Here is a 22350-nt window from a genome sequence, read left to right as displayed (position 1 = left end):
AGCATCGAAGCTCTCCAGTCACCACTAAACAGCTCTTAATGGAACTGCAACCTTCGCCAGGTAGTAGATTCCCTTCCTTGGATGCCCTTGATACCTCACATAACTCCCCTGTCTCATAGCCAACCCCCAAGACAAGCAACTCCATACTTGTCTCCCTCAGTATCAGCCTAGGCATTTCATACCACCCTAACGTCCTTCCACACTAACCCAAGACGGCACGAACCTCGGCACAACCGTCCAGCGTCTGCACTTGGAAGCTCCGAGCGCCTATCAGTCGACGAAATCAGCTGCCGTTGGTACCAGGGTTTAATGGTCTAGTCCTGCACCAGGCTGACAATAGGCTAGCAGCGTGAGGGTTTTTGTCTCATCCCCAGACGGTTCGCCGTCGAATCATCAGCTGCATTGCGTGCTCCACGAGAACAGCCTCGGGAAAACAAGGAGGTCCCGGCCCGTGTTATTGTCGAGATCTATCATCTTGGGCTTTTACAGGATAGTTTTGCTTGGAACTTGATACCTAGATACGTTGTACGTGTCTATTGGGAAGGTAGTTCCGATTTCGGGCTTCATGTTCTCCTTCTGTTGCTTTAGTGTTATAAGGTAGGTAAGTACGATACGCAGTACTCGGTGCCTGTTAAGGACCTCGGCGATGGCATGCTCCACTAAACTTGTGCGATATCGCTACCCCGTACATCAACATCTTGAACCAAACGTCACATCGTATATTTAAACTAACGGTTATATATCTATGATATTTTAGCAGGGGGAAAAAAAAAAGTGAATGCCGAAATCTCTCTTCTAGGCCATCTAGACCATTCACAATCGTAAAGCAGGAGCAGCACCATCACGGGACATTGCAATTCCGAAGTTGCTATGCCGCGTCCACTATCCAAGGACGCTGTCACCCTGCGAAGACAGAGCCTTACTATACGTCTCCCATGGGGTAACTGCCCCGAGAGCCCGTCGTTGATGGGCATTCAGGATATCCAGGCCGTAAACGTAACTAGCATTGACCCAACCGAACCTAAATTTCACATCTCAGTTAGCAAATCGGTGTGCCGAAGGGAAAATATAACGGAGGGGACATACCCTTCTCGGGGCGCACCCTTGAAATCAACGCCCTGATTGCCATATTCGGCATCAACTCGGTGAGGATCGATAGGTCGAGTTACATCGTACTTTTCGACGACAACTCCGTTGAAATCAACAAACGCTTTTGTAATCATGTACAGCCACTTGTACGCAAGTCGCTCGGCATCTTCCTGATATCCGTATCGGCAGAACCCAGTCCACGCGAGCATCTGTTGCGGCGCCCATCCGTACGGGTAATCCCACTGCCGAGTGGGTCGGTCAAGGCCTACGGCACCGCGTGACTCTTCAGTTCCTGAGACGATTCCGCCGAATTCTTCAAAGCGAGGAAGTGCCTTGAGTATCATTTCAGAGGCCTGACGCGGCGTTGCAAGTCCAGCCCACATCGCCCAGAGCGTAGTAGCACTCTCATAGTCCATCCTTTCTTGCGTCTCTGTGTTATAATCGAAGAACATCCCCTTCTCTTCGTTCCACATATAGGTGTCCATTCTCATCTTTCTCCTGCGTGCGCGGCGATCCCACACAGACGATGACTCACTCTGGATATCCTTGGTAGCCGGTGTCCTGAATTCAACCGGAATCTCAAGTTTGTCTTTGAAGTAGACCCGGATTACTCGAGCAATATCAACCTCGTACTTGTATAAAAGAGAGTTGAGATCAATCGTGGCGAGATGACCGCAGATTCTCTCCAAACGGTAGCTGGTATCATGTCCAGATTCTCTGACTGCTCTGTCGTGCATGAAGTAGTCATCCAGCTCTGGCTCCTTGACTTCGCCAGCGTTATATGCTTGAACAAACTCCTTGAATTGCATGCCATGTTTCTCGGCGTAGGGAGTAAGCAGATGGATAAAGTGGCCCGCCTCTGTCTCTGGGGGTACTCCAATACCTGGCGAGCGGTACCGTGACAGACCTGACACGGGGTCGAGACGTGGCTCAGACATCCACACACTGTAGTACTCCTTAATGGCAGCTAAGATAGACTCCCGAAGAAAGTCCAAGGCGCCTGGTTCGCTCTTGATACGGTCATACACGCGCAAAGCCATGTCTGTCAGGAAGGGCGGTTGGGAGCGCGTCAGATAGTATGTACGGTTGGCATTCAAGATCTTTGCATAGTGCTTGATGCAGAAACAAAAATTGATCACCATAGCTTTGGCAAGATCAACTCTGTTGCTTGATAGGAGTCCCAGAGACTCCATGTAACTATCCCAACCGTATAATTCATTGAAGCGGCCTCCGGGAACCACGAAAGGTACTCCAGAGAAGTCTTTCTTCCCGGTCGTTGGGTCAACCTTTTCCTCCATGGCCAAGGCGAGAAGCCCGGGCTTGTGGTTAAGATCGCGCACATACTCTGGTGTGATATCGGCCGCCAGCTCTATAACCTCAAGGCGTAGTTCAGATCTCTCTTTCGCGATCCGTCTGTAGTACTCCAGCTGTTCGGGAGCTCCAGGCGGGACGTAAATTCGTGGCCTAGGATCATCGGTCCAATCTTTAGGATCTCTTCCAGCCACCTCGATATTAGACCCGTCGATTCTCCTAGTAAGGGAGTTCCAGAAGGAATTTTTGATTAGGCGTGAGAGTCGAGAAACCGGGTTCTCTGATAGACGGTCCTCATCCAGGACGATCTGCTTGCGGCCATAATCTTTGGCAATTGTTAATTCCTGGAGGAGATTGGACAACATATATGTGCCTCGAACGTCAACTTTATTGTAGCCAGAGGACGCTGCTGTTCCTAGAGAGAAAACCTGGGCATAAAAGTCAGCACTACCTGCGCTATGCATCATTAAGATCATTTAAACGCACCTTGGGACCAACGTCCTCAATGGTGATTTGCTGGTTTCTGTCAGAATCCTCCCGCTCTAGTAAATGCTCCAACGTTGCGTCGACGTCAACAAGAAATTTCCGGGGGTTGCCAGATGTTGGGTCTGTGATTGGAGTAGTCAGTGCACAAGTCCCAAAATCTCCTCGTTATTCCGGCAGAGTTGTACGCACCCATGCTACCACGTCTTGTATTACGGTCGCCCAGCATATCGTGGAGGTCTTGGCGATTGAATGATTTCAAGCTCTATTAAGCAGCTTCCAGTTAGCAAATCCTTTACCATTGCGCTCAAATTTGACGATAGGACGTACCGAAGAGAAAGCACGGCGACGGTTTTTTACTCGCTCAACCGCTTGAGGATCGCCATAATAAATGTCGGCGGGCTGGAAAGGATCGCCGCCTGAGCTCGATCGTCGATGCTGAGGGACACGCGGTGGAAGCTGTGTGTCATCCATGCTGCCAGATTGCTCGCTCGCAATGGCAAAATCGATTTAGGAAGGGTGAAATATATCAATAGACAATGGCTCAGTGAATAACTTTGGGCTGCAAGTTAAAAGTACTGTGCCCCGCGCTAGTCACACTGCAGATAAAGCTTCCGAATATCAGGACGATCAGTGGCAGATGTTGAGTTGGTGAAGGTGTAGAGGGAACCTTGATATTAAAAGCAATTTAGCACAATTCTGAAAAGACAGTAGCACTATTTTGTTTTTGAATAGAGGATAAATGTTGAAATCGCAGGTATGAAGTAGCTGGCTCCAGACGTATGACGGCATGGGCCCGCCAGTGATGACATAACCTACCTCGACCCAGTTGGACCGTGGACAATGCTGCTGTATACGATAATTGAAGCAATGAAAGCCTCTAGTGTAGCCAACTTGCTTTCGCTGAAGAATATTCGAAATTGATCGTGAGCGCAGAACTTGGAATTCTACCGCTCCTCTCATATAATGTGCCGCACTGGGGGGGAATGGCTGAAAGTCGGTCACGGCGATTGAGTCCACGTGACTGCCTTTTTTGCTCTTTTCTAAATATGTCCGCGCTATCGAACCCAGAATGATGCATCCACCCCCCACCTCCAGGCTTTTCTTGATGGTCGGACCCCTCTTCCATGATGATCCCCATAATTCTACGCCCAGACTCTCGCAAAGGTCGAAGTGACATATGACACTCGTTAAGACATGAAATCCGCACCCGGCTCTGGATTGTTATCCATGTCCGTTTTAATCAAAAGCTAAGCTTAAATCTCGGCATTCCGTCCCTGCCAAGCCCCTCTCATACACCAGCCACCAAAAGCTNTCTATCGGGCGTGATACCGCCGTATCCTAAAGGGCCGGTACTCTGGCCATCTCAAGCTTTTTGTCCTGTACAGTGGAACGGGTTGAGAATCGATGAGGTTATCTCCCACCAGGTGTTCGCTGGGAAGCAGCACAGGACGGTTTAATTGACCCGGCAGTCCACGATGGCGTCCCCGGACCATCAACGCACAGACCACGAGTTTACTGAAGGTCGAGAACTGCGCGCTAAAGAATGTCGTAGCGTCAGGGTACCCTAGATTAAGGTCAACATTATCGCCGCATATGTCAGCATCTTAACATCCTTGTGGCACAACCAACTATAGCCTATAGAGCATATCTTACTATGCATGAAACAGCCTCGAAGAAATCGAGAGCACGAAATGGTTAGATATAGATGTGGCTTCCGCGAACCCTATAACAAGATGCAAAATAAACTGGCTCAGAAGGGTTCATGATCTTCTAAGAGTACCATATGACATTGACCGAGGTAGTTCAGGGAAAATATGAGGAGCTCCTTAGTATACATCTTGTGACTTAGTTAACATCTACGTTTACTAATTCGCGTTATAATCGCCCAGGGAAAGGAGTACCTTTGGACCTGCATTGCGCTGCTTTGAGGTGAACCAAATAAAGATAGCATCTCGTCGAATGCTGATAGGGGACTCTTTCTAAAAGTAAAAGGGCCAGGATCGAAATGCATGTCTCTCTAACTGACAAAGGTACGTAGGTGGACCAAAAAAGAACGGCGATAGCTCAAAAGTGTTCCTGACCACAATATGAATGAAGAGGGTTACGGTAAAGCTTTGATGTCGGAAATTCCCGACTCAGAAAACAGTACAGCGTCTGTCTGCCTTAAGAAAAAAAAAACCAATTGAAGGTAAAATTACACCCCGAAACTATTGATCAGCAACTCTGAATAGTTTATATAATACTTCTGAAAGAAAATACACTACATCTTCGCAGCTATGTGGCTACCTCCATCCACCGAGATGGTTGCTCCGTTCACATATGCCCCTGCGCGGCTGCTCAAGAACAAGCAAGCCCCTGCAACATCTTCGGGGCTACCGATGCGGCCAAGAGGGACATTCGACTCAATCTGTTCCCGGAAGTTCTTCAAGGTAGCGGCCATCATCTTACTCTGGAATGGCCCGCAGGCAAGCGTGTTGGACCTATGTCAGGTTAGCATTTTCCAGGGTGTCCAACAATCCGGTTTAACCACATACGTGATGTTCCTCTTTCCAAGATGGTTCGCAAGCACCCTGCTCATATGATGTAGGCCGGCCTTGCTAGCACTGTAGGCGAAGGTTTCCAATGCAGGAACTCTCAGGCCATCAATACTGCCAATGTTGATAATTCTAGCCGGGTCGTTGGGCGCCGCAGCCTTCTCCAACAAGGGCGTGACCAGCTTTGTGAGGTCGAAGACGCGGTGAAGGTTAAGCGTAAGGACCCGAGTCCACGCGGCAGACGGGTATTCATCGTAGGGTGCACCCCAGTTCGATCCAGAGTTGTTCACGAGGACATGGAGTTCTAGGAGAGTAAAAAGGCCATCGTTAGTCCTCTGCGGAGTAGTCGACGCATGATGCCGATGATTTCAGAGTAACTACTTACTGCTTTCACGCTTGGCAAGCTCCTCAGCGAGCTTCTTGACGTCTTCCTCTTTGTAGAAATCGGCGGGGATGGAGTGCGCTTTTCCCTTGCCCAGCGCATTGAGCTCATTTACGGCTTGTTCGCAGGCCTTTGCGTCGCGGGACGAAATGTAAACGGTGGCTCCGTTGCTCACGTATCCTTCGGAGATCATGCGACCAATGCCTTTGGCTCCACCAGTGACCAGCACCACTTTGCCCTGGTAGGTACATTAACGGACTTGCACAGCTACCTAGCTGGGTTATTGCTGCCCAGTTGAAGGTTGCATACCTTGACATCGAATAAGCTCTGGAGATCCATGGTAAAATAGCTATTTGGGGGAAAATAAGTATAGATTGGATGTAAAATTAGGTATCAATGTGTATGTTATAACGGTGAATTGGCGAGTTATATACAAAGATGAGGTTCTCCTCAACATGGCCGCCCCCGGGCCAGACGAGACAACCGAGAGCACCCCGAAGCGAAAGATACCGAGGCTCATGGCCCGGAACAACGTTAGTCCATTGTGGCGGACGAATCCCCGACTGAGTCCAGACGACTAATCAACGACAAAGAACCGAATAACCTAGAAACTAATGGTATCTACTACTTGACAGATATGGATTCTAACAAATGTTGTTCCGTGAGTGTTCCAACTGAGTCGACTGTCAAATGTCTACGTAATTGCGCACCGTGATCGTGGGGGCCCCCATACAAAACGGGAATGTGACGCTATTCCCGATTTAGATGTGGCATTTCGTGGGGCAGAAGTTTTAATTCAAGATCAGCTTGTCTTATGTGTTTCAAAGCTTCATTTTAAACCCACACAGCTATAGACCACTTCTTTCTCTGCCAGGGTACCGTATACCTGCCCTTAACGAACACGTCCATCTCCTTAAATTCCCAATCGGCGGACCACATCCTGCATTTCCCCCAGGCCGTTATACCCCACCACCATATAGAATGGAGGAACTCCAATCCCGACACCGCAAAGAACAAAAGGACCTGCAAGCACGCATCACACAGAAAAAGAAATCAGCGACCAAGAAGACCCGCCGGGGAATCAACGATGAGTGCGACCGGATGCAACGGGAGCTCTCTGAGCGCCATCAAGCCGAGATTGCGGAATTGAACGGCGAGACGACCGAACCACCTGCCGACGATCTAGAAGACCTCAGCCTTAATGATGATACGACAATAAATGGGGAGTCAAAGGATGCAGAACCAGAAACCGTACAGAATGGTGATGTCCCGGAATCGGAATCGTCAGGATCATCAACCCCAGCGGCTGGCCGTGGGAAGAAACCGAACCGCCAGAAAGCGCGTCTAGCTCGACGCGCAGCAGAACAGGCTGCACAGGCTGCACAGGCTGAAGAAGAAGCCTCGAAGCAAACGAATCATCGAGGAGACGAGAAGGAGGTCATGGATGGCGTGTTCAAGAAGTTAAAGTTGAAGGAGGTGGACATCAACCCGGATGGACATTGCCTCTTCTCTGCGGTTGCAACTCAATTAGATGAAATGGGGCTGGGCCTCAGGCCGGATCCAGAGAGAATCGTCCTCCAGTCCACGACGCAGGCTCGAGTGGATACGGTTGCGTCGCCCAAGCATGATGGTTATAGGGCGGTTCGGGCAGTGACGGCGGATTTCATTACAGAACATAAAGATGACTTCGAACCGTTTATGGAGGAACCCCTGGAGCAATACACAAGGAAGATCAAGCTGACTGCGGAATGGGGAGGGCAATTGGAGCTTCAGGCCATTGCGCGAGCGTATGGTGTGGACATTAACGTCATACAAGGCGATGGGAGGATTGAGAAGATTGAGTCTGGTGATACGGATACGTTTACTGATGAGGAAGAGCGGAGAAAAAGAGTGGTCTGGCTGGCGTACTACAGGCATACATATGGACTTGGAGAGCATTATAACGCCTTAACGACACAGGCTTAATGAGCTGTTTAGATAAAAGAATTCACACGCAGTTTGCCAAATATCTAGACGATGTTTGGACATTCTTTTCAAGTAATCTTATTTGTGTATGATAGCAAAGCCAACGGGTGTGGTTGTATTGGCTGACTCTGCTTTATTCCGTCGTTGTCTCGTGAGGAAATTATATATTGTTGGCCTCTTAAATTGTAAATTAAGCAAAGTCCCCAATGGAAGCATATTCCACGTATAATCTCTACAAAGATAAAAAATCAACATTATAAAAGACCCGTTTCGCAGTCGCTCAACTATATATATGGTTGTTACTGTCACTGTGCTGGTAATATTCAATTATTACTACCCTGCCTTCGCAAATTAAGCTGTATGTTCTAGGGCCAGGCACTATAACTTTGATTACATAGAATAGGATAATCTTTCGAGTATACTAATCGAATCTTTACAAAGTTCATTGTTCTAAGATAACTGAAGACCCCTATCAGGATGGTAGAACGATTCTTTCTCCAGCCAAGGTTAAATAAAGAAGTAAAAAAGCATTAACCCAGACAAACAGACCATTGAGAACTCCAATTCCCGCCCACTCCTTGCTTAGCACAACAGAGACGAGAGAACACAGAATACAGATGTGAAAAATTAGATGTGTAGAACGCCCTTCAATGCCAAATGGTACTCCTTAACATCATAACCCGGTCCGTACGGTGTCATGCCTCATCCATAACAACATCACCCTCCGCATCAACGTCACTTCCTTGCATGTCGCCGGCATCATCGCCGACGCCAACTCCCTCGTCTTCGGCGGGTATGAGCATTTCAATCTTCTCCACAACGGATTTTCGACTCGCAGACCGCGTAAGCTTCGATTTACCTCCATGGTCTTTGCCTTTTGAAGGAGTGACGGGCCCTTGCTGCTCTTCGGCAGCTTTCGGCCCATTCACTCCGTTCGTTGTTGGTGGTACATGCTCATCAAGGTGATTCTCAGATACAGCCTGATTTTCTGGATCTTCCTCATCATCCACAAGCGGGGCAGCCTCTTGACCATTGTTGGCGCCTGTTTCTGTGGAAAGGTCGAGCTGATCGGCCTCTAAGCCATTGGTTGCCACACTCGCTGAGTCCATTGAAGGAGAATCAAATAGTTTCGCACTCCGACCCCGTCTTACGCTAGACTCGTTCGCAGTGGGAGTGATGGTTGTCATAGAAGCTACTTTTCGGGGCGTGCTGCGGCCGCTGGTACGAGTGGTAGTCGGAGTGATGGAAACTTTTTGGTATGATTTGCTCCCGAAGGGGCGGCCAGCACGCTTCTTGAGGACCGGTGCTTGAACCGGAGGGTAAATTTCAAACCGCCAAGCGGGGACGTTCGAAGCTTCTGGCTCTGCCTGTTCGTTGGCTTCTGTCACATCTGTCGGCTCCTGATCGTGAACCCCATTGGCAGTAGACAAAAGAGCTGTAGAGGGTGGACCTGCCGGTTCAGGCAGTGGTCCCTCTGCTGTAGCATCGCCGGTTCCGTTAGTAACAGGCTGGCTATTCCGTTTGGAGGCCTCCAGGTGCTTGGAAGTTTCTTCGATAAGTTCCTTTCCTTCGTCTTCTTCCTCGAGCCCCTCACGCGGCGCGACGGTGTGTATGGGGGCACGGTCAAATTGCGATTGATTATTCCGGCCCATGATGTAAGGTGTCCAGACAAGTGCGTCTGGATTGAGTGTGACATAGCCTTTGCTTTCCCAGCTACGAATACAGCCCTCAAAGTAGTTGTAATCGAGACGTAGAGCGTATGTCCTGGTAACAGGATCTCGTACTAGAGCGCGTAGTGCTTCCAGGCCCGAAACAACATCATCCGCCGTCATACCTGTTCGTTCCGAAAGATCGGCAATGCTAACCGGAGACTTTTGATCTCGTAGATGGTATGACAGGATAAGCCGCCAGTAATTTCGGTAAGATACCAACCCCATATCGGAAAGAGGCTTCTCCGGGGAGCCTGTCTTACCTTCGATGCGTGTAAGGAGGTAAGAGAAGTCGATAAGGAGATTTCCATAACCTTTCCGTTGGTGTATGGGTAGAGTAAGAATACAGGAAACATTATTTGCCGAACTGGGACGCTTTTCTTTGCTGAAATACCCCACAAAGTGGCACCCAAGATCATCGAATTCGGTCATGACATAGAACAGGAAGGGCTCAACATCATAGTAGAGAGTTTTAGAGCCCAAGAATAGTTTGGCGAGTAAGCATAGGTTTTGGCAGTAAACGGGATTTTTCCGCCCATCAACTTCAAAGATCGAGATGGAGCTTTCACGATAAATCTCGTCTCCAGGAGGATGCTTCGCTGGACACTTGAGTTTATGGCGCCACGCAACGTAGTCGGAATTCATATATTTTAAGCAAAACTCGCAGATGTAGAGCACTTTGTTGCGACTGTACTCCTCAGGGTACGGGGCCGCGTACCAAGTCTCAATCTCGAAACCGCCAAAATTGATATACTTGATTCTGGACGGAGGCCCGGACACTTTTTGGGAGGCATGTTGTACGGTCTCGCCACTAGTTTCGGCTTCTAGTAGGCGCCTTTGCCATGTTTCTTCGGCCTTTTGCCGAGCAACTTCAAACCGTTCACGGTCATGTTGTGTCGGTAATGTTTTGGAAGTCTCAGCATCTGTCTCAGAGAGAATCCCTCCGTAGGGTTTAGATTTCGAGGACTCCTCCAGATCACGGTCACTGAAGGGATAGAGAGAAGGAAAGTAAGAAGCGGGTGTTATCGGGGCGAAGTGAGCCTGGGGCTCTTGGGCTGGAGGGGGTTTGGGGACCTTCCGGTTTCTGATCGAGGAACGACTGCGCGAATTGAAGATTTTGGCCAGCTTCGTTTCAGGTAGCTGAAAAGCTACCACGAGCTTACCAAACTGTTTCAACACCACGCGACAATTTTCTTGGTCATCCTTCCGCGTGCGGCGTGAACGAGTCCGGACAGGTGACAAGGCATCTCCGTCCTCTTTTATTTGACCTTGCGAATCGGCCCGCTCGGCTCGTTCGGCCCGCACCGGCGTCTGTCTTTGTCGCTTTCGGAGAAATGGTATATGTTCCTCCGCATCAGCAGATTGGGTTTTGCGCTTCCGGAGCGACCGTGAGCTGTTCAGTAGCTCATCATCAACTTTCACGGTATTAAAGATAGAATGAAAGTTTGAGTCTTGCTCGCCACTGTGAGCTGGCAAAAGCTCTTTGCTCATGTTTCTAGGGCCACTTTTGCGCCGCAGCGAGGCATCATCATCCTTAGAGCTGGGCTCCAAGTCTTCACTGAGACAAGTTGGACATCTCCAAGGATTGGCGTCTATGACAGTATTAGAGGTTATACGGAGAATAAAAAATAGAATGTTGCAGCTGCATACCTTCTGCGTCCGACAATGCATTGTTTTCGCGAGCACATTGCCGATGAGCTGTCGGGTTGCCGAGTTAGTAAATGCGGCTAAATTCCCGGGGTTCTGGATGGGTCTTTATTTCGATAGGGCCGCAAATCAACTTACAGTGATCACCGCAAACAGCACAGCCCAGATATTCTTCAAACTCCTCGCTTGGATCATTATCTTCGTCTTGATTGCAGAATCTGGTCCAATTTTGTTAGTCCAAATTGGCACAAACCTGAAAAATGGGGCCTGTGGGCACTTACATGCAATTCCCACGCACCGTGTTATTATCCGCTTCGACCTCCGCACGCCCGTTACTCTCCGCCTCCCATTCCTCATCTGACTCAGATGAACTAGATGCATCTCGCTCACTCTCACTCTGTCCATGAAACTCCGGGTCTTCTTCGGCATCCGCGTCGTCATCGTTGTTTGGTGAAGTGGCCCCTTCTGGAATCTTCACAGCACCAACTGGTTCTGCCTCCTCGACCTCGCCGTTCGGAATAATATCGAGGTCTACTTCTCCCTCAGCATCCATATCCTCGTCAAAATCGGTAGTTCCAGCCTCGGCAGCAACTTCGCCGGAGTATGCCCGGTGAACAGCATCCTGGAGCTGTTGGTCCATTTGATACAAATCAGTCTCCTCACCCTCAGCATCCTGATCACTATCCAGAATGTTATCTGCCGGCTCTTTCAATTCAGAATGGTCGGCGGCCGGCGGCACGGTTGCCGGCATGGTGTATGTGACCGCAGTCGCCAGCTTGGACAATCAGTAGCTCTCTTGATGGTTATGATATTCGTTTAAGTTTATCCCAAGGCGTAAAACGTGGCGAGCCCGATAGTTGAGACTAATCTCGGTGAGTCCTCAATCATCGGGTGCGGGAGGAAACGGGCATTGGGAACATGAACGAATGACTCTGGACACGGAGTATCCAATTAATATATGCGCCAGAGCTGTAGATTACGCGATTCGATAAACAATACCACTTCCTAATCACTGCGCAACCCAGACAATAATCATTAGTGAAGCCCGAGATAGACACGGTTTGAACAATGGCAGAGAACGCGTTTAAACAAGCCCGGAAAACATACCTCTCTGGCATAAAGGCCTGCCACTTTAGAAATGCCACAAGCAGACGCGTAAATCGGCAGCGCAACGATTGTCCGAAGGGTTTCCTTTCAACATTCAAAGCGCTCGGCGACGACCACCTTTGCCCCCTTCTCCTGCCTGTGAGGTTGAATGGGGAGGGTGCTTACTCATCCGGCTGGACCGCCCGTCGCGTGCGCTAAGCCATTTCGGGACTTCCGCCAGACCTCGAGCACGAGAATGGACGGCGAGGCATCATTACCTCCGGCTTCCACTGCGACATTCACCAACATTCAATTGTCTTCTCTACTGACCCACGCCGTTCTACTCGTCTTTTCTCACAGTTCATCATGGGTGTTCCATTCGAGGCTTTGATCCCTTATGGGATTGTCGTTGTTGTACGTTCTCCCCCACCGACCATCTGGCGTCGTATCGATTATGAGGAAACACTGGAGTTTGAGCTACTGGAGGCCATTGGCCGTCTTTTGGCTTAGCGACTCTGTGTTTTTATGCTTCAAGTATCACTCTCAATGATCAATTCTAACGATCTTAGATGTTCGGCGTGACCGGAGCCGGTCTCTCGGTGGTTAAGACTTTCGCCAATGACGGAAAGAAGGCACGGTGGAATCGGGATCTGTGGGATAGAGTAAGGATAACCCCGTTAAAACCTCTTTATTTTGCATTATATGTCTATTGGGCGGTGTGTTGGCGTCATTTAGAATCGACCAGATTTGGCTAACATCTCTTTAGCAAAGTATGTGACTTCATAACCCAGCGATACAACTCGCAATTGCTTCATTATCGCGGTGCAATAACTAACAATCAATCGTGTGAAGTGATGGAAAGAGATTTGAGACTTACAGGATCCCTCCGTGGGCAATCGACAAACCCCGAGGCACCGAAGGGCTTCGAAATCAACAACCCGTGGAAGGTCGAGAAACGCATGTTCTAGATTTGCGTCCGCCTCTTAATTGTTACCTTTCTCGTCTACGTCCACAAAATCAATGCATTCGCCGATACTCCAGTGCTCGTTCGACAGGACATATTCACAGGTCCAAATGGTATTCATCAGGCGCCCTACGGGATGACGGCTATCTTCCTGTGATACAGCGCCTTTTTTGAAGATGGGACTGGGCAACATGTCGTATACGCATGATTTTAGGGGAAAATACTTACATTTGTTTGTATCATACCATCAATGTCAATAACGTCTTTTCAAGTTCTATTGTTAGAGACCCATTGTCAAGATAGAAGAGGATGACATGCGTCATTCATGGTGATAGCCATATCAAACTACGTACCAAGTAGTAGGGACTACATAACTCTCAGTATAGTATAGCGATTACCGGGCGGTCAGCCGCTGTTGAAGTTGACTTCCAATGATTTTAAAAGATTCGTAATCTACGCGCCGGGGTCCTAAAGTGGGTTCAATCGTACTTCTTAGTTACTTGTATGCAAAAGTTCATTCAATATTCGTCCACATCATCCAATAATACGTCCATCCAAATGCGCATTCAGATCATTTCTATATGAGTAAAAATGTAGCCACCTTAAATGATGAGGAGCCTTGGGCAAACCAGCCACCCATAATGCGCTGTTGCAACCAAATAAATTTAATAAGAGACCCACGTAAATGCAACCATATCAGCTAGCACCTCCGTTCTATTCCCCGCCGACTAACGCATATATACTTCACTCCTTTGTAAGGTTTCACGCCCTCTCCGAGGCCACGGCTTCGGCGCGGGTCAATGTTCAGACTCTCCACTTTAATACCGGAGGGCAACCAGCCTCGTACTGAAAACGAGACCGACGCGGAGTTCGGCATGAGACTGGCATTGATCTGGGTTCTCGTTTTTCGTGGCGCAGTGTGGAATATTGAGAAAGGTGATTCAGGACGTGGCGGTGGAGGGGAGGGTGATGGTTGTTGTTTTGGAGGTGATGTTTGAGACGGAGTCTGTGGACCTGATGGAGGCTGAGATGATGCATGTTTAAGGGGCTGATCGGGATTAATGTCTGAAGGGGGTAGTGTACTGCCATTGGGATCGGCTTCGACATCGGGCGTAGATATAGAAGCGCCTCGTCGGGAGGATGCTGATTTCTTCACTTTCTTCACCTTCTTCTTCTTCTTCTTTGGTTTCGGTTTTAACAAATCTGGGTCCGGATTTTGTTGATAGGATACTGCCGCTGACTCGTCGTAGTAGCCTTGAAGAAGAATGGCCTCAGTATCAGCCTCGGGATCATCCACCTCTTCCTCGAGATCGTCGGTGGGATGCCCTACAGCCGTGCAACGAAGGGTAGCTGTTCCGGATACACTCCCTGCATCTTTAGTAGGGATTTTCCATTCCAGAACGCCGCGCCCAGGGTTGAAGAAGGCCTCGCCACGACTAGCTTTCATGTCTGTTATATTCCGTACAGATTGGGGAATCGGCACCGTCACCACAACATCTTCTAGCACTGGGCCAGAATTCCCGCTGCTATTTCCACCCAGAAAAGACGGTGTCGAGGTTCCAGAGCCTCCCCGGCCTGTCCCAGGTCGGTTTACGGATGGGTATCCGGGGAAGTTTGTATTGAGTGTTAGTCGCACTTCGAACTCGGAACCAGCGGCCCCAAGAGATTTTCGAATGTCAACAATAGTTGGAATAAAAAGCTTCTCCATATGACTGGGTGGTTGATCGAGGCTGGGGTCAAGTGGGAGCAAGTCTACCTCGTACCCAGCAAGGATGAAACGCCCATCTGGAGGAACGAAGCACAATTCACCCGGTCGTTCGCGCCATTTTGCAAGCCGGACGCACGGATGGAAGACAGGTAGTTGGATTTTCCGTCCAATGGCGTGCTGGCCCCCTGGTGCTGTCAGGGAAAGTACTAGTTCCGGAACACCGGATACTTTGGCTGTGAAAGCAATAGTTCCTGACACTAGAGCAGAGAGTAGACGTCCGGACGGGGCCATTGTAACTGTGAGAGATTCCACAACATCAACATAAAGCTCGTTTGAAGTGTGTCGTACACCAGGGCGTCTCCAGGGAATGGCCGGTCCAAGCGCTGCATTGGCGGACGTTAACGGTTGTCGCTTGAGTCCAGGTTGCCCCAGTATTGGGGTTGATGACCTATTCACACGAACCAGCCACGTCAATAACGAGTAATTCTAATACTGCAGAGACAGGGCTCTTACCCAGGCAATCCAACATTGCCCAACAGCTTCCCCATCCATCCCGGCATCTCCACGACTTCCTGCAGGGCATTCAACTCGGTGTTGCAGATGATGCCAGCATCGCACATCTCATGAAGCAGCTGAGCCACCACATCGTAATTCGCCTGTACTTTAGTCGAGATTAACGGTGCTCCGACGAACTCTTCGAGGATATCGACGACGCGATGGAGAAATTCGAGGGCTAGGAGGGGTTCGGTGTCGGACTCTGAGAGCGCTAGGAAATGCAGATTCGACTCGACGATAGAAAACACCGTTACCGGCGGTGATGTATTCGGAAAATAGAGTAGCGATGGGCGTGGGGCAGGATGAGCGAAATAGAGGGGCCGGATGGCCGCCGCGGAGGGCGGACGAGAGCGATAGACCTGCTCGACCAGAGGCTGGCTAGAACACGCACACGGTTAGACCAGATGCTGTGTGTAGACAGGTGATCACTCACTTTTGCTCGTCGTATATGTACAGAGCATCCACCTCGCCGCTCATGGTGTCGACGACTCTCCAGCTCGAACCTCAGAGGCTGACTGAATGCAATTGCAGCGACGACAAATCCAAGCATGGTTGACATGATCAAATGAACTCATCGTTTATTCTGCCACTAGTTACCGCCTCGGAGTTTGTTTCTCGTCGCATCTCAAAAAAATATCCGATAGACAATATATGCTGACCATAATTTTGGACTATGGCATCTCCCACAGAAAACAATGCCTCTGATGTACAGCCCTCGAAGGCGAAACCCCCAGTAGCATATGATGAGTTTGAAGACTGCTTCGCCTGCAGAGCCACAGGTGAGTTTCTCAAGCTATCGCTCGACGAGCTACAACCTCCGCCCCGGTGTTAGTTGCGGAATATTTGTTACGGAAAGCTCACACTTCTGGTTTAGGTTCCGCTGCGTTTATCGGACTCGGAGTTTACAGCTACTATACCGGCATGTCCAACCTACGAACGCAAGAACAGTCAATCATGCGGAGTGCAACAAAATACAAAATGGGCTCTCGCCGGTTGGGGATCGCGACTATCTCTGCAGCTCTGGTTGGCGTGGGCGTTTGGCGGGCGTTTAATTGATTAACCACCAATACGGAGGTTCTATGGGTGAATAGCTTTGCTATTGCGAGAGTTTCCGGTAGTGATGATGTATAGTATATAATTATGTGCAGGAAAATTTAATCAAGCGTCACCCAAGGGTGAAAAAGAAAGTTAAGAAAAGAAAGAAATCATCGGGTATCACCATATCGGATAGACTCTATGACGAGTAATGCGTATAGTCCAAAGTCAAAAAAATAAAAAAAAAATAAAAAAAAAGTTGTAAAAGAACATATGAGAACAAGAGTCCCCAAAGAAATAGCAATGTGAGAGTAATAAAAAACCACGATGCAATACTCCTACTATATGCTCCGATAAAATTGATATAACAACCGCTGCGTAACTATGGCGTATCGAAGTTCGGCCCGGCATGGGAGAAATCGTAGCTCTAGGTAAAACGACCACGTTTGCCGCCTCCAAATATATCTCGGTTATTGTTCATCCCAGCTATGTCAAAAAAGTCGGGAAAATTATGTTTTCGTTTTGAGCCTATTCCGACGGGAGAATCGCGCGTTGAGCCTCGTGGACTTGGACGAGACAGATTACCGTGGCGGGTTTGTTGGCGAGAGTTCCGTGCAAGGACCGAGACTGCTGGCGCCGTCTCACTCTGCGGTGACGGCGATGAGTTGTCCGAGTTGTGCATATCCATATCTTGCTCCTGCGCTTGCGGGAAAGCTGGACCAGCAGAAAAGGTGAAAACAGGAGCTCGGTCGAAAGTTGCGGGTTCGGAGGGTTGCGCGGCAGGTGTCGAGGGTGGTTGCTGGGGTGCAGCTTGTTCTTCCCGGTGGGGTGACGTGGACTTCGAAACCTGTCGAGGGGCTTCGGACTCAGATGCTTCCTTACGTGGTGCAGCAGGAGTAGCGCTCCTAGTTCTCTTCTCGGTCTCGTCGTCGTCACTCGTATGAGCTAGGCCATCACTCCGTTCCGTAGCCCACTGTCGAACCCGCCAGCCCTCTCCATCAGTTAATCCGAGGTTCTCCCGGTCGAGAAAATGCAGCAGGTCTTCAATAGCTTCCTGGTATCCAGCCTGCCTGGCTTGTGATTCTGCGTACACAGCATTCTTGTATAGATTGGTGACCGAAAGGGCAGCTGTTTTGAACTGTTGAAGGAGCTGCTCGGGGGGCTGTGGGCGGGGTGTCGAGCTTGGTAATGAGGTGTTCAGAGACCTCATGGAGTCCATGGCGCTTCTAGCTGCTATAAAAGCAGCTGTGTTTGGTGGTGGCTTTCTTATTTATTCCGAGTGGGAATTTTCTCTTATTTCTCGGTACCGAGTTACGGCAGGAGGGGTGAGAGTGAGTCTTAGTCGGGGAGGCGAATAAGCGATATAAACGCCGAGATAGACAAGAGTGGTTGGGGGAGCTGATAGAGAATACAATGGTACAGAGAAAACCTTCAACAAATGCAAGTCCCTTGTCACAAAAGGGCTATAGACCAAGACAAAAGCGATGTGTATCTGACGAGATCTTGGGACCAAGTTCGGTTTCTGCACCGGCCCTTTGTCATGGTAACGTGACCCACCGCGGGGAAACTTGTCTTCCGTTCGGAATGACTCAGCTCTGACCTAAGCAATTACCGCGTGCCTCCCGTCCAATGAGCGCGTCGCGACCGCTGTGTTCAACGAAATTCCATTATTATTTGCCATCCCAGCGCGACTCTCGTCCTCCGTTCTTTCACCCAAGCCTTCCGCCATCGTCGTCATTCACGTCCCCTTTGGTTTGGACAGCGCTCTGAGTTTCCTTTTGTGTGGCCTTTGAAATCCGGATCTCAATCCCTCATCTTAACTCTCCAAACACTACTTGTCAATTCCATACTAAGATACATACTTCAGCCGACGTCAAGCTACTCAGATCGCTGTCACTCACCTAAACTTGAAATAATTATAACGCCGTGCGCACGCTGCGCAGCCGACAACCATGGCGCCCGCACCTGTCGCGGCCTCCGATCCGCCATCGCAGGCAGATACTCCCATGACAGACCCAAATGAAGAGCCGACCTCGGTGCCCGTGGACCCTTTGGACGCGAAGATGATGGTAGGTTGCGAAATAGCATCGTTACCCCCAAAGCTATTTTCTCTCTTCGTAACTTCTTTTTGAATCCTTTCTGACTTGCTCAAGGGATACCAGGATACGCCAGATTACACGGTAAATACCTGCCGCGACTTACGCAAGATTCTGTCCCCCGTCAACTAACTCGGTATTCGCCAGGACTCGGATACAAACCCGAACACAACTGCAAGCAGTGTTGCAGGTGATGCAATTCCGTCGGATGGCCGAAGGCGCAGATCTGAGGCTTTCCAGATGAGAAAGAACATGTTCGGCAAGAAACACGGCTCCTTGAATGAAAATAAGGTGCGCAAAACATGTACCCGTTTAAATCAATGTCAACTATTTTTTTAACGCACCGACTACAGGAAGATGACTCGATTCGGAGATTCCGCTACCTCCTTGGGCTCACAGACCTTTTCCGTCATTTCATCGAAACGAACCCTAACCCCCGTATCAAAGAAATCATGGGCGAAATTGACAAGCAGAATGCCGAAGAAGAAGCAAAGGCGAAGCGGAAGGGCTCTTCGCGGTCAGGAGGCGCAGGCGGCGATCGGAGACGACGAACCGAACAGGAGGAAGATGCTGAACTTTTGAAAGATGAGAGGAGCGGTGGTCAGACCAACACAATTTTCCGAGAGTCACCGCCATACGTTCAGGGCGAAATGCGCGATTACCAAGTTGCTGGATTGAACTGGCTCGTTTCTTTGCATGAGAACGGAATTTCGGGGATTTTGGCAGATGAGATGGGTCTGGGCAAAACCCTTCAGACGATTTCGTTCATCGGATATCTCCGACACTTTTGTGACATCACTGGACCTCATCTCGTTGCAGTTCCCAAATCCACTTTAGACAACTGGAAGCGAGAATTTCACAAGTGGACTCCCGAAGTCAATGTACTTGTGTTACAGGGAGATAAGGAGGAGCGCCACAAGTTGATCAACGAGAGACTTCTGGATGAGGACTTCGATGTCTGCATTACTAGTTACGAAATGGTTCTACGGGAAAAGTCACATCTGAAGAAGTTTGCCTGGGAGTATATCATTATTGACGAAGCACACCGAATTAAGAACGAAGAATCGTCGCTGGCCCAGATAATTCGCGTTTTCAATTCCCGAAATCGTCTCCTAATTACTGGTACACCGCTTCAGAACAACCTTCACGAACTATGGGCTCTTCTCAATTTCTTGCTACCGGATGTTTTTGGTGATTCAGAGGCCTTTGACCAATGGTTCTCGAACCAAGATGCGGACCAGGATACAGTTGTGCAACAACTTCACCGTGTTCTACGGCCCTTTTTGCTTCGTCGCGTGAAAAGCGATGTAGAGAAGAGTCTGCTTCCCAAGAAGGAAGTTAACCTTTACGTTCCTATGTCGAACATGCAGGTGAAATGGTATCAAAAGATTCTTGAGAAAGATATTGATGCTGTCAATGGTGCTGCTGGAAAGCGAGAGTCAAAGACACGTTTGCTGAATATCGTCATGCAATTGCGAAAATGTTGCAACCACCCCTACCTCTTCGAAGGCGCTGAGCCAGGTCCCCCGTATACGACCGACGAACATCTTGTGGATAATGCTGGAAAAATGGTCATTCTTGACAAACTCCTTACTCGTATGCAAGCTCAAGGAAGCAGAGTCCTCATTTTCTCCCAAATGAGTCGTGTTCTGGATATTTTAGAAGATTACTGTGTGTTCCGAGACTACAATTACTGCCGCATTGACGGAACTACAGCTCACGAGGACCGAATTGCCGCGATTGATGACTATAACAAACCGGATTCCGAGAAGTTCATCTTCCTTCTAACCACGCGAGCTGGAGGGTTGGGTATTAATTTAACGAGTGCGGATATTGTTGTTCTTTACGACAGCGATTGGAACCCCCAGGCTGATTTGCAGGCAATGGACCGTGCTCACCGTATCGGACAGACGAAGCAGGTGGTTGTGTACAGGTTTATCACTGAATCGGCTATTGAAGAGAGGGTCCTGGAACGTGCAGCCCAAAAGCTGCGCTTGGATCAGCTTGTCATCCAACAAGGCCGTGCGCAGCAACAAGCCAAGAACGCTGCTTCCAAGGAAGAGTTGCTTGGTATGATTCAACACGGCGCTGCCGAAATTTTCGGCAATGAGAGTGGGACGAAAACAATTGCGGAGGGCAAGGGACTCTCCGATGACGACATTGATGCGATTCTGCGTAAAGGTGAAGAACGGACGGCGGAGCTCAGCAAGAAATACGAAAAGCTGGGTATCGACGATCTACAGAAATTCAGCTCGGAAAGTGCGTACGAATGGAATGGAAAGGACTTCGCCGACAAGAAGAAGGATATTGGAATCAACTGGATCAACCCCGCGAAGCGTGAAAGGAAGGAGCAATTTTATTCCATCGACAAATACTATCGTCAAGCCCTTGCCACCGGCGGACGCACGGCCGATCCCAAACCGAAGGTTCCTCGGGCACCGAAGCAGATTACCATTCATGACTGGCAGTTTTTCCCACCCGGCCTCCACGAACTCCAGGAGAAGGAGACTGCCTATTTCCACAAGGAAATCGGCTACAAGGCTCCTATTCCCGAAGGTCCAGAGGAGGAACTTAGTGAGCGTGAGGCTGAACGTGACCTAGAGCAGCAGGAGATTGATAACGCCGTGCCCCTAACGGAAGAGGAACAAACCAAAAAGACACAGATGTCAGAAGAAGGTTTCTCAACCTGGAACCGTCGTGATTTCCAACAGTTCGTCAACGGGTCAGCCAAATTCGGCCGCACCGACTATGTCGGGATCGCGACCGAGGTTGACAGCAAGGAGCCAGACGAAATTGAAGAGTATGCAGAGGTATTCTGGAAGCGATACACTGAGATCCAGGACTACCCCAAGTATCTCCGGGTCATTGACCAGGGTGAGGAGAAGCTCCGAAAAATGGGCCACCAGCGCAAGATGCTCCGAAAGAAGATGGAGATGTACCGTGTGCCGATTCAGCAACTGAAAATTAACTACACCGTCTCGACTACCAACAAAAAGGTCTACACGGAAGAGGAGGACCGTTTCCTGCTCGTGATGCTTGATAAGTACGGCGTCGACGGCGAAGGCTTGTACGACAAGATCCGCGACGAGATCCGCGAATCACCGCTCTTCCGCTTCGATTGGTTCTTCCTCAGCCGGACGCCAGTTGAGATCGGTCGCCGGTGCACCACATTGCTGAACACAGTTGCCAAAGAGTTCGAGCCGGACAGCGGCAAGACGAACGGCCGTGGCCGTGACCGTGACGACGATGAAGTGGAAAATGAAGACGAGGCACCGGCAAAAAAGAAGACCAAGGGCGCAGTGGTAAGTTAACTTCGTATATCCCTGCCCTAGCCCTCATCGCTAACGCAGGAAACTGAACAGAACAAGCAAGTCAAGGCCGTTAAAGGCAGCAAGGCAAACTCAGCTTCCACATCGCGGGCCTCCTCAACAGCACCCTCTAAATCAAGAGGTCGGAAGAAGTGAAGCGTTGATCGGCAAATACGGTCACCTTATTAAAACAACATAATATCCATATATTGTGGTACTACTGCATGGTGATTTTGGCGAAGGTCTTTTCAGTTTTTCTTTAGAAGGAAGAAAGAAGGAGCGCTGGATGTCCTGTCCTGGACTGAGCGGTGGTCTTGTCGGCCTGTTTAGTGCCAACCAACACAGTACTTTTAGTACTAATGTACTAACTACACGTCTTCTATACTATCGGGTCGCGGCGTTGGTTAAGGTTAGATGCAGGTGCTACTGGTTACTACTTAAGTACTTGCTATTGTGTTTGTTCTACTTGTGCTAC

The 22350-nt window shown here is 49.4% G+C and overlaps 10 protein-coding genes across 10 annotated transcripts; 5 read left to right on the top strand and 5 right to left on the bottom strand.

Annotated features, from left to right (window-relative positions):
- Positions 1-882: 882 nt before the first annotated feature.
- Positions 883-3357, bottom strand: ASPSYDRAFT_149568 (alpha,alpha-trehalase; the record flags this gene model as incomplete). Its single annotated transcript, XM_040841922.1, has 5 exons — positions 883-1021; positions 1087-2828; positions 2887-3008; positions 3076-3148; positions 3214-3357. 5 exons carry the CDS (start codon positions 3355-3357, stop codon positions 883-885), a joined length of 2220 nt encoding a protein of 739 aa, XP_040703274.1.
- A 1687-nt stretch (positions 3358-5044) lies between these two features.
- On the bottom strand, positions 5045-6270 carry ASPSYDRAFT_43819 (short chain dehydrogenase/reductase family). The gene is made up of 4 exons (XM_040846738.1): positions 6112-6270; positions 5806-6040; positions 5421-5724; positions 5045-5366 (listed from the first exon to the last, which is right to left on the bottom strand). Exons 1-4 carry the CDS (start codon positions 6139-6141, stop codon positions 5147-5149), a joined length of 789 nt encoding a protein of 262 aa, XP_040703273.1. The 5' UTR covers positions 6142-6270; the 3' UTR covers positions 5045-5146.
- A 213-nt stretch (positions 6271-6483) lies between these two features.
- On the top strand, positions 6484-8024 carry ASPSYDRAFT_43818 (deubiquitinase OTU2). Its single transcript, XM_040846737.1, has one exon. The coding sequence runs from the start codon at positions 6784-6786 to the stop codon at positions 7765-7767; it is 984 nt and encodes a 327-aa protein (XP_040703272.1). The 5' UTR covers positions 6484-6783; the 3' UTR covers positions 7768-8024.
- A 154-nt stretch (positions 8025-8178) lies between these two features.
- On the bottom strand, positions 8179-12354 carry ASPSYDRAFT_43817 (putative histone acetyltransferase). The gene is made up of 5 exons (XM_040846736.1): positions 12231-12354; positions 11405-12135; positions 11262-11341; positions 11127-11174; positions 8179-11068 (listed from the first exon to the last, which is right to left on the bottom strand). The coding sequence occupies exons 2-5, from the start codon at positions 11872-11874 to the stop codon at positions 8463-8465; spliced, it is 3204 nt and encodes a 1067-aa protein (XP_040703271.1). The 5' UTR covers positions 11875-12135; positions 12231-12354; the 3' UTR covers positions 8179-8462.
- A 122-nt stretch (positions 12355-12476) lies between these two features.
- Positions 12477-13433, top strand: ASPSYDRAFT_43815 (NADH dehydrogenase [ubiquinone] 1 alpha subcomplex subunit 1). Its single transcript, XM_040846734.1, has 3 exons — positions 12477-12623; positions 12779-12871; positions 13001-13433. The coding sequence occupies exons 1-3, from the start codon at positions 12576-12578 to the stop codon at positions 13175-13177; spliced, it is 318 nt and encodes a 105-aa protein (XP_040703270.1). The 5' UTR covers positions 12477-12575; the 3' UTR covers positions 13178-13433.
- A 212-nt stretch (positions 13434-13645) lies between these two features.
- Positions 13646-15972, bottom strand: ASPSYDRAFT_175247 (putative AP-3 adaptor complex subunit mu). Its single transcript, XM_040843453.1, has 3 exons — positions 15870-15972; positions 15395-15814; positions 13646-15329 (listed from the first exon to the last, which is right to left on the bottom strand). The coding sequence occupies exons 1-3, from the start codon at positions 15911-15913 to the stop codon at positions 13874-13876; spliced, it is 1920 nt and encodes a 639-aa protein (XP_040703269.1). The 5' UTR covers positions 15914-15972; the 3' UTR covers positions 13646-13873.
- Positions 15973-16011: 39 nt separating this feature from the next.
- On the top strand, positions 16012-16583 carry ASPSYDRAFT_866625 (uncharacterized protein). Its single transcript, XM_040851708.1, has one exon. It carries the CDS (start codon positions 16110-16112, stop codon positions 16266-16268), a length of 159 nt encoding a protein of 52 aa, XP_040703267.1. The 5' UTR covers positions 16012-16109; the 3' UTR covers positions 16269-16583.
- Positions 16307-16492, top strand: ASPSYDRAFT_149328 (uncharacterized protein; the record flags this gene model as incomplete). Its single annotated transcript, XM_040841890.1, has 1 exon — positions 16307-16492. A coding segment is annotated over one exon (186 nt), but the record flags the coding sequence as incomplete, so codon positions are not given.
- A 315-nt stretch (positions 16584-16898) lies between the features above and the next one.
- ASPSYDRAFT_30327 (uncharacterized protein) lies at positions 16899-17690 on the bottom strand (the record flags this gene model as incomplete). The annotated part of the gene is made up of 1 exon (XM_040844770.1): positions 16899-17690. The coding sequence occupies one exon, from the start codon at positions 17688-17690 to the stop codon at positions 16899-16901; it is 792 nt and encodes a 263-aa protein (XP_040703266.1).
- Positions 17691-18423: 733 nt separating this feature from the next.
- Positions 18424-22031, top strand: ASPSYDRAFT_57049 (putative SNF2 family helicase/ATPase; the record flags this gene model as incomplete). Its single annotated transcript, XM_040849314.1, has 5 exons — positions 18424-18540; positions 18634-18651; positions 18715-18858; positions 18921-21869; positions 21930-22031. The coding sequence occupies 5 exons, from the start codon at positions 18424-18426 to the stop codon at positions 22029-22031; spliced, it is 3330 nt and encodes a 1109-aa protein (XP_040703265.1).
- Between the last annotated feature and the right edge of the window lie 319 nt (positions 22032-22350).

The sequence above is a fragment of the Aspergillus sydowii genome (assembly GCF_001890705.1).
Source record: "Aspergillus sydowii CBS 593.65 unplaced genomic scaffold ASPSYscaffold_4, whole genome shotgun sequence".
NCBI classification, from domain to species: Eukaryota; Fungi; Ascomycota; class Eurotiomycetes; order Eurotiales; family Aspergillaceae; genus Aspergillus; species Aspergillus sydowii.
Note: the sequence above shows the minus strand (reverse complement) of the source record. Positions and strands in the feature narration are given on the sequence as shown.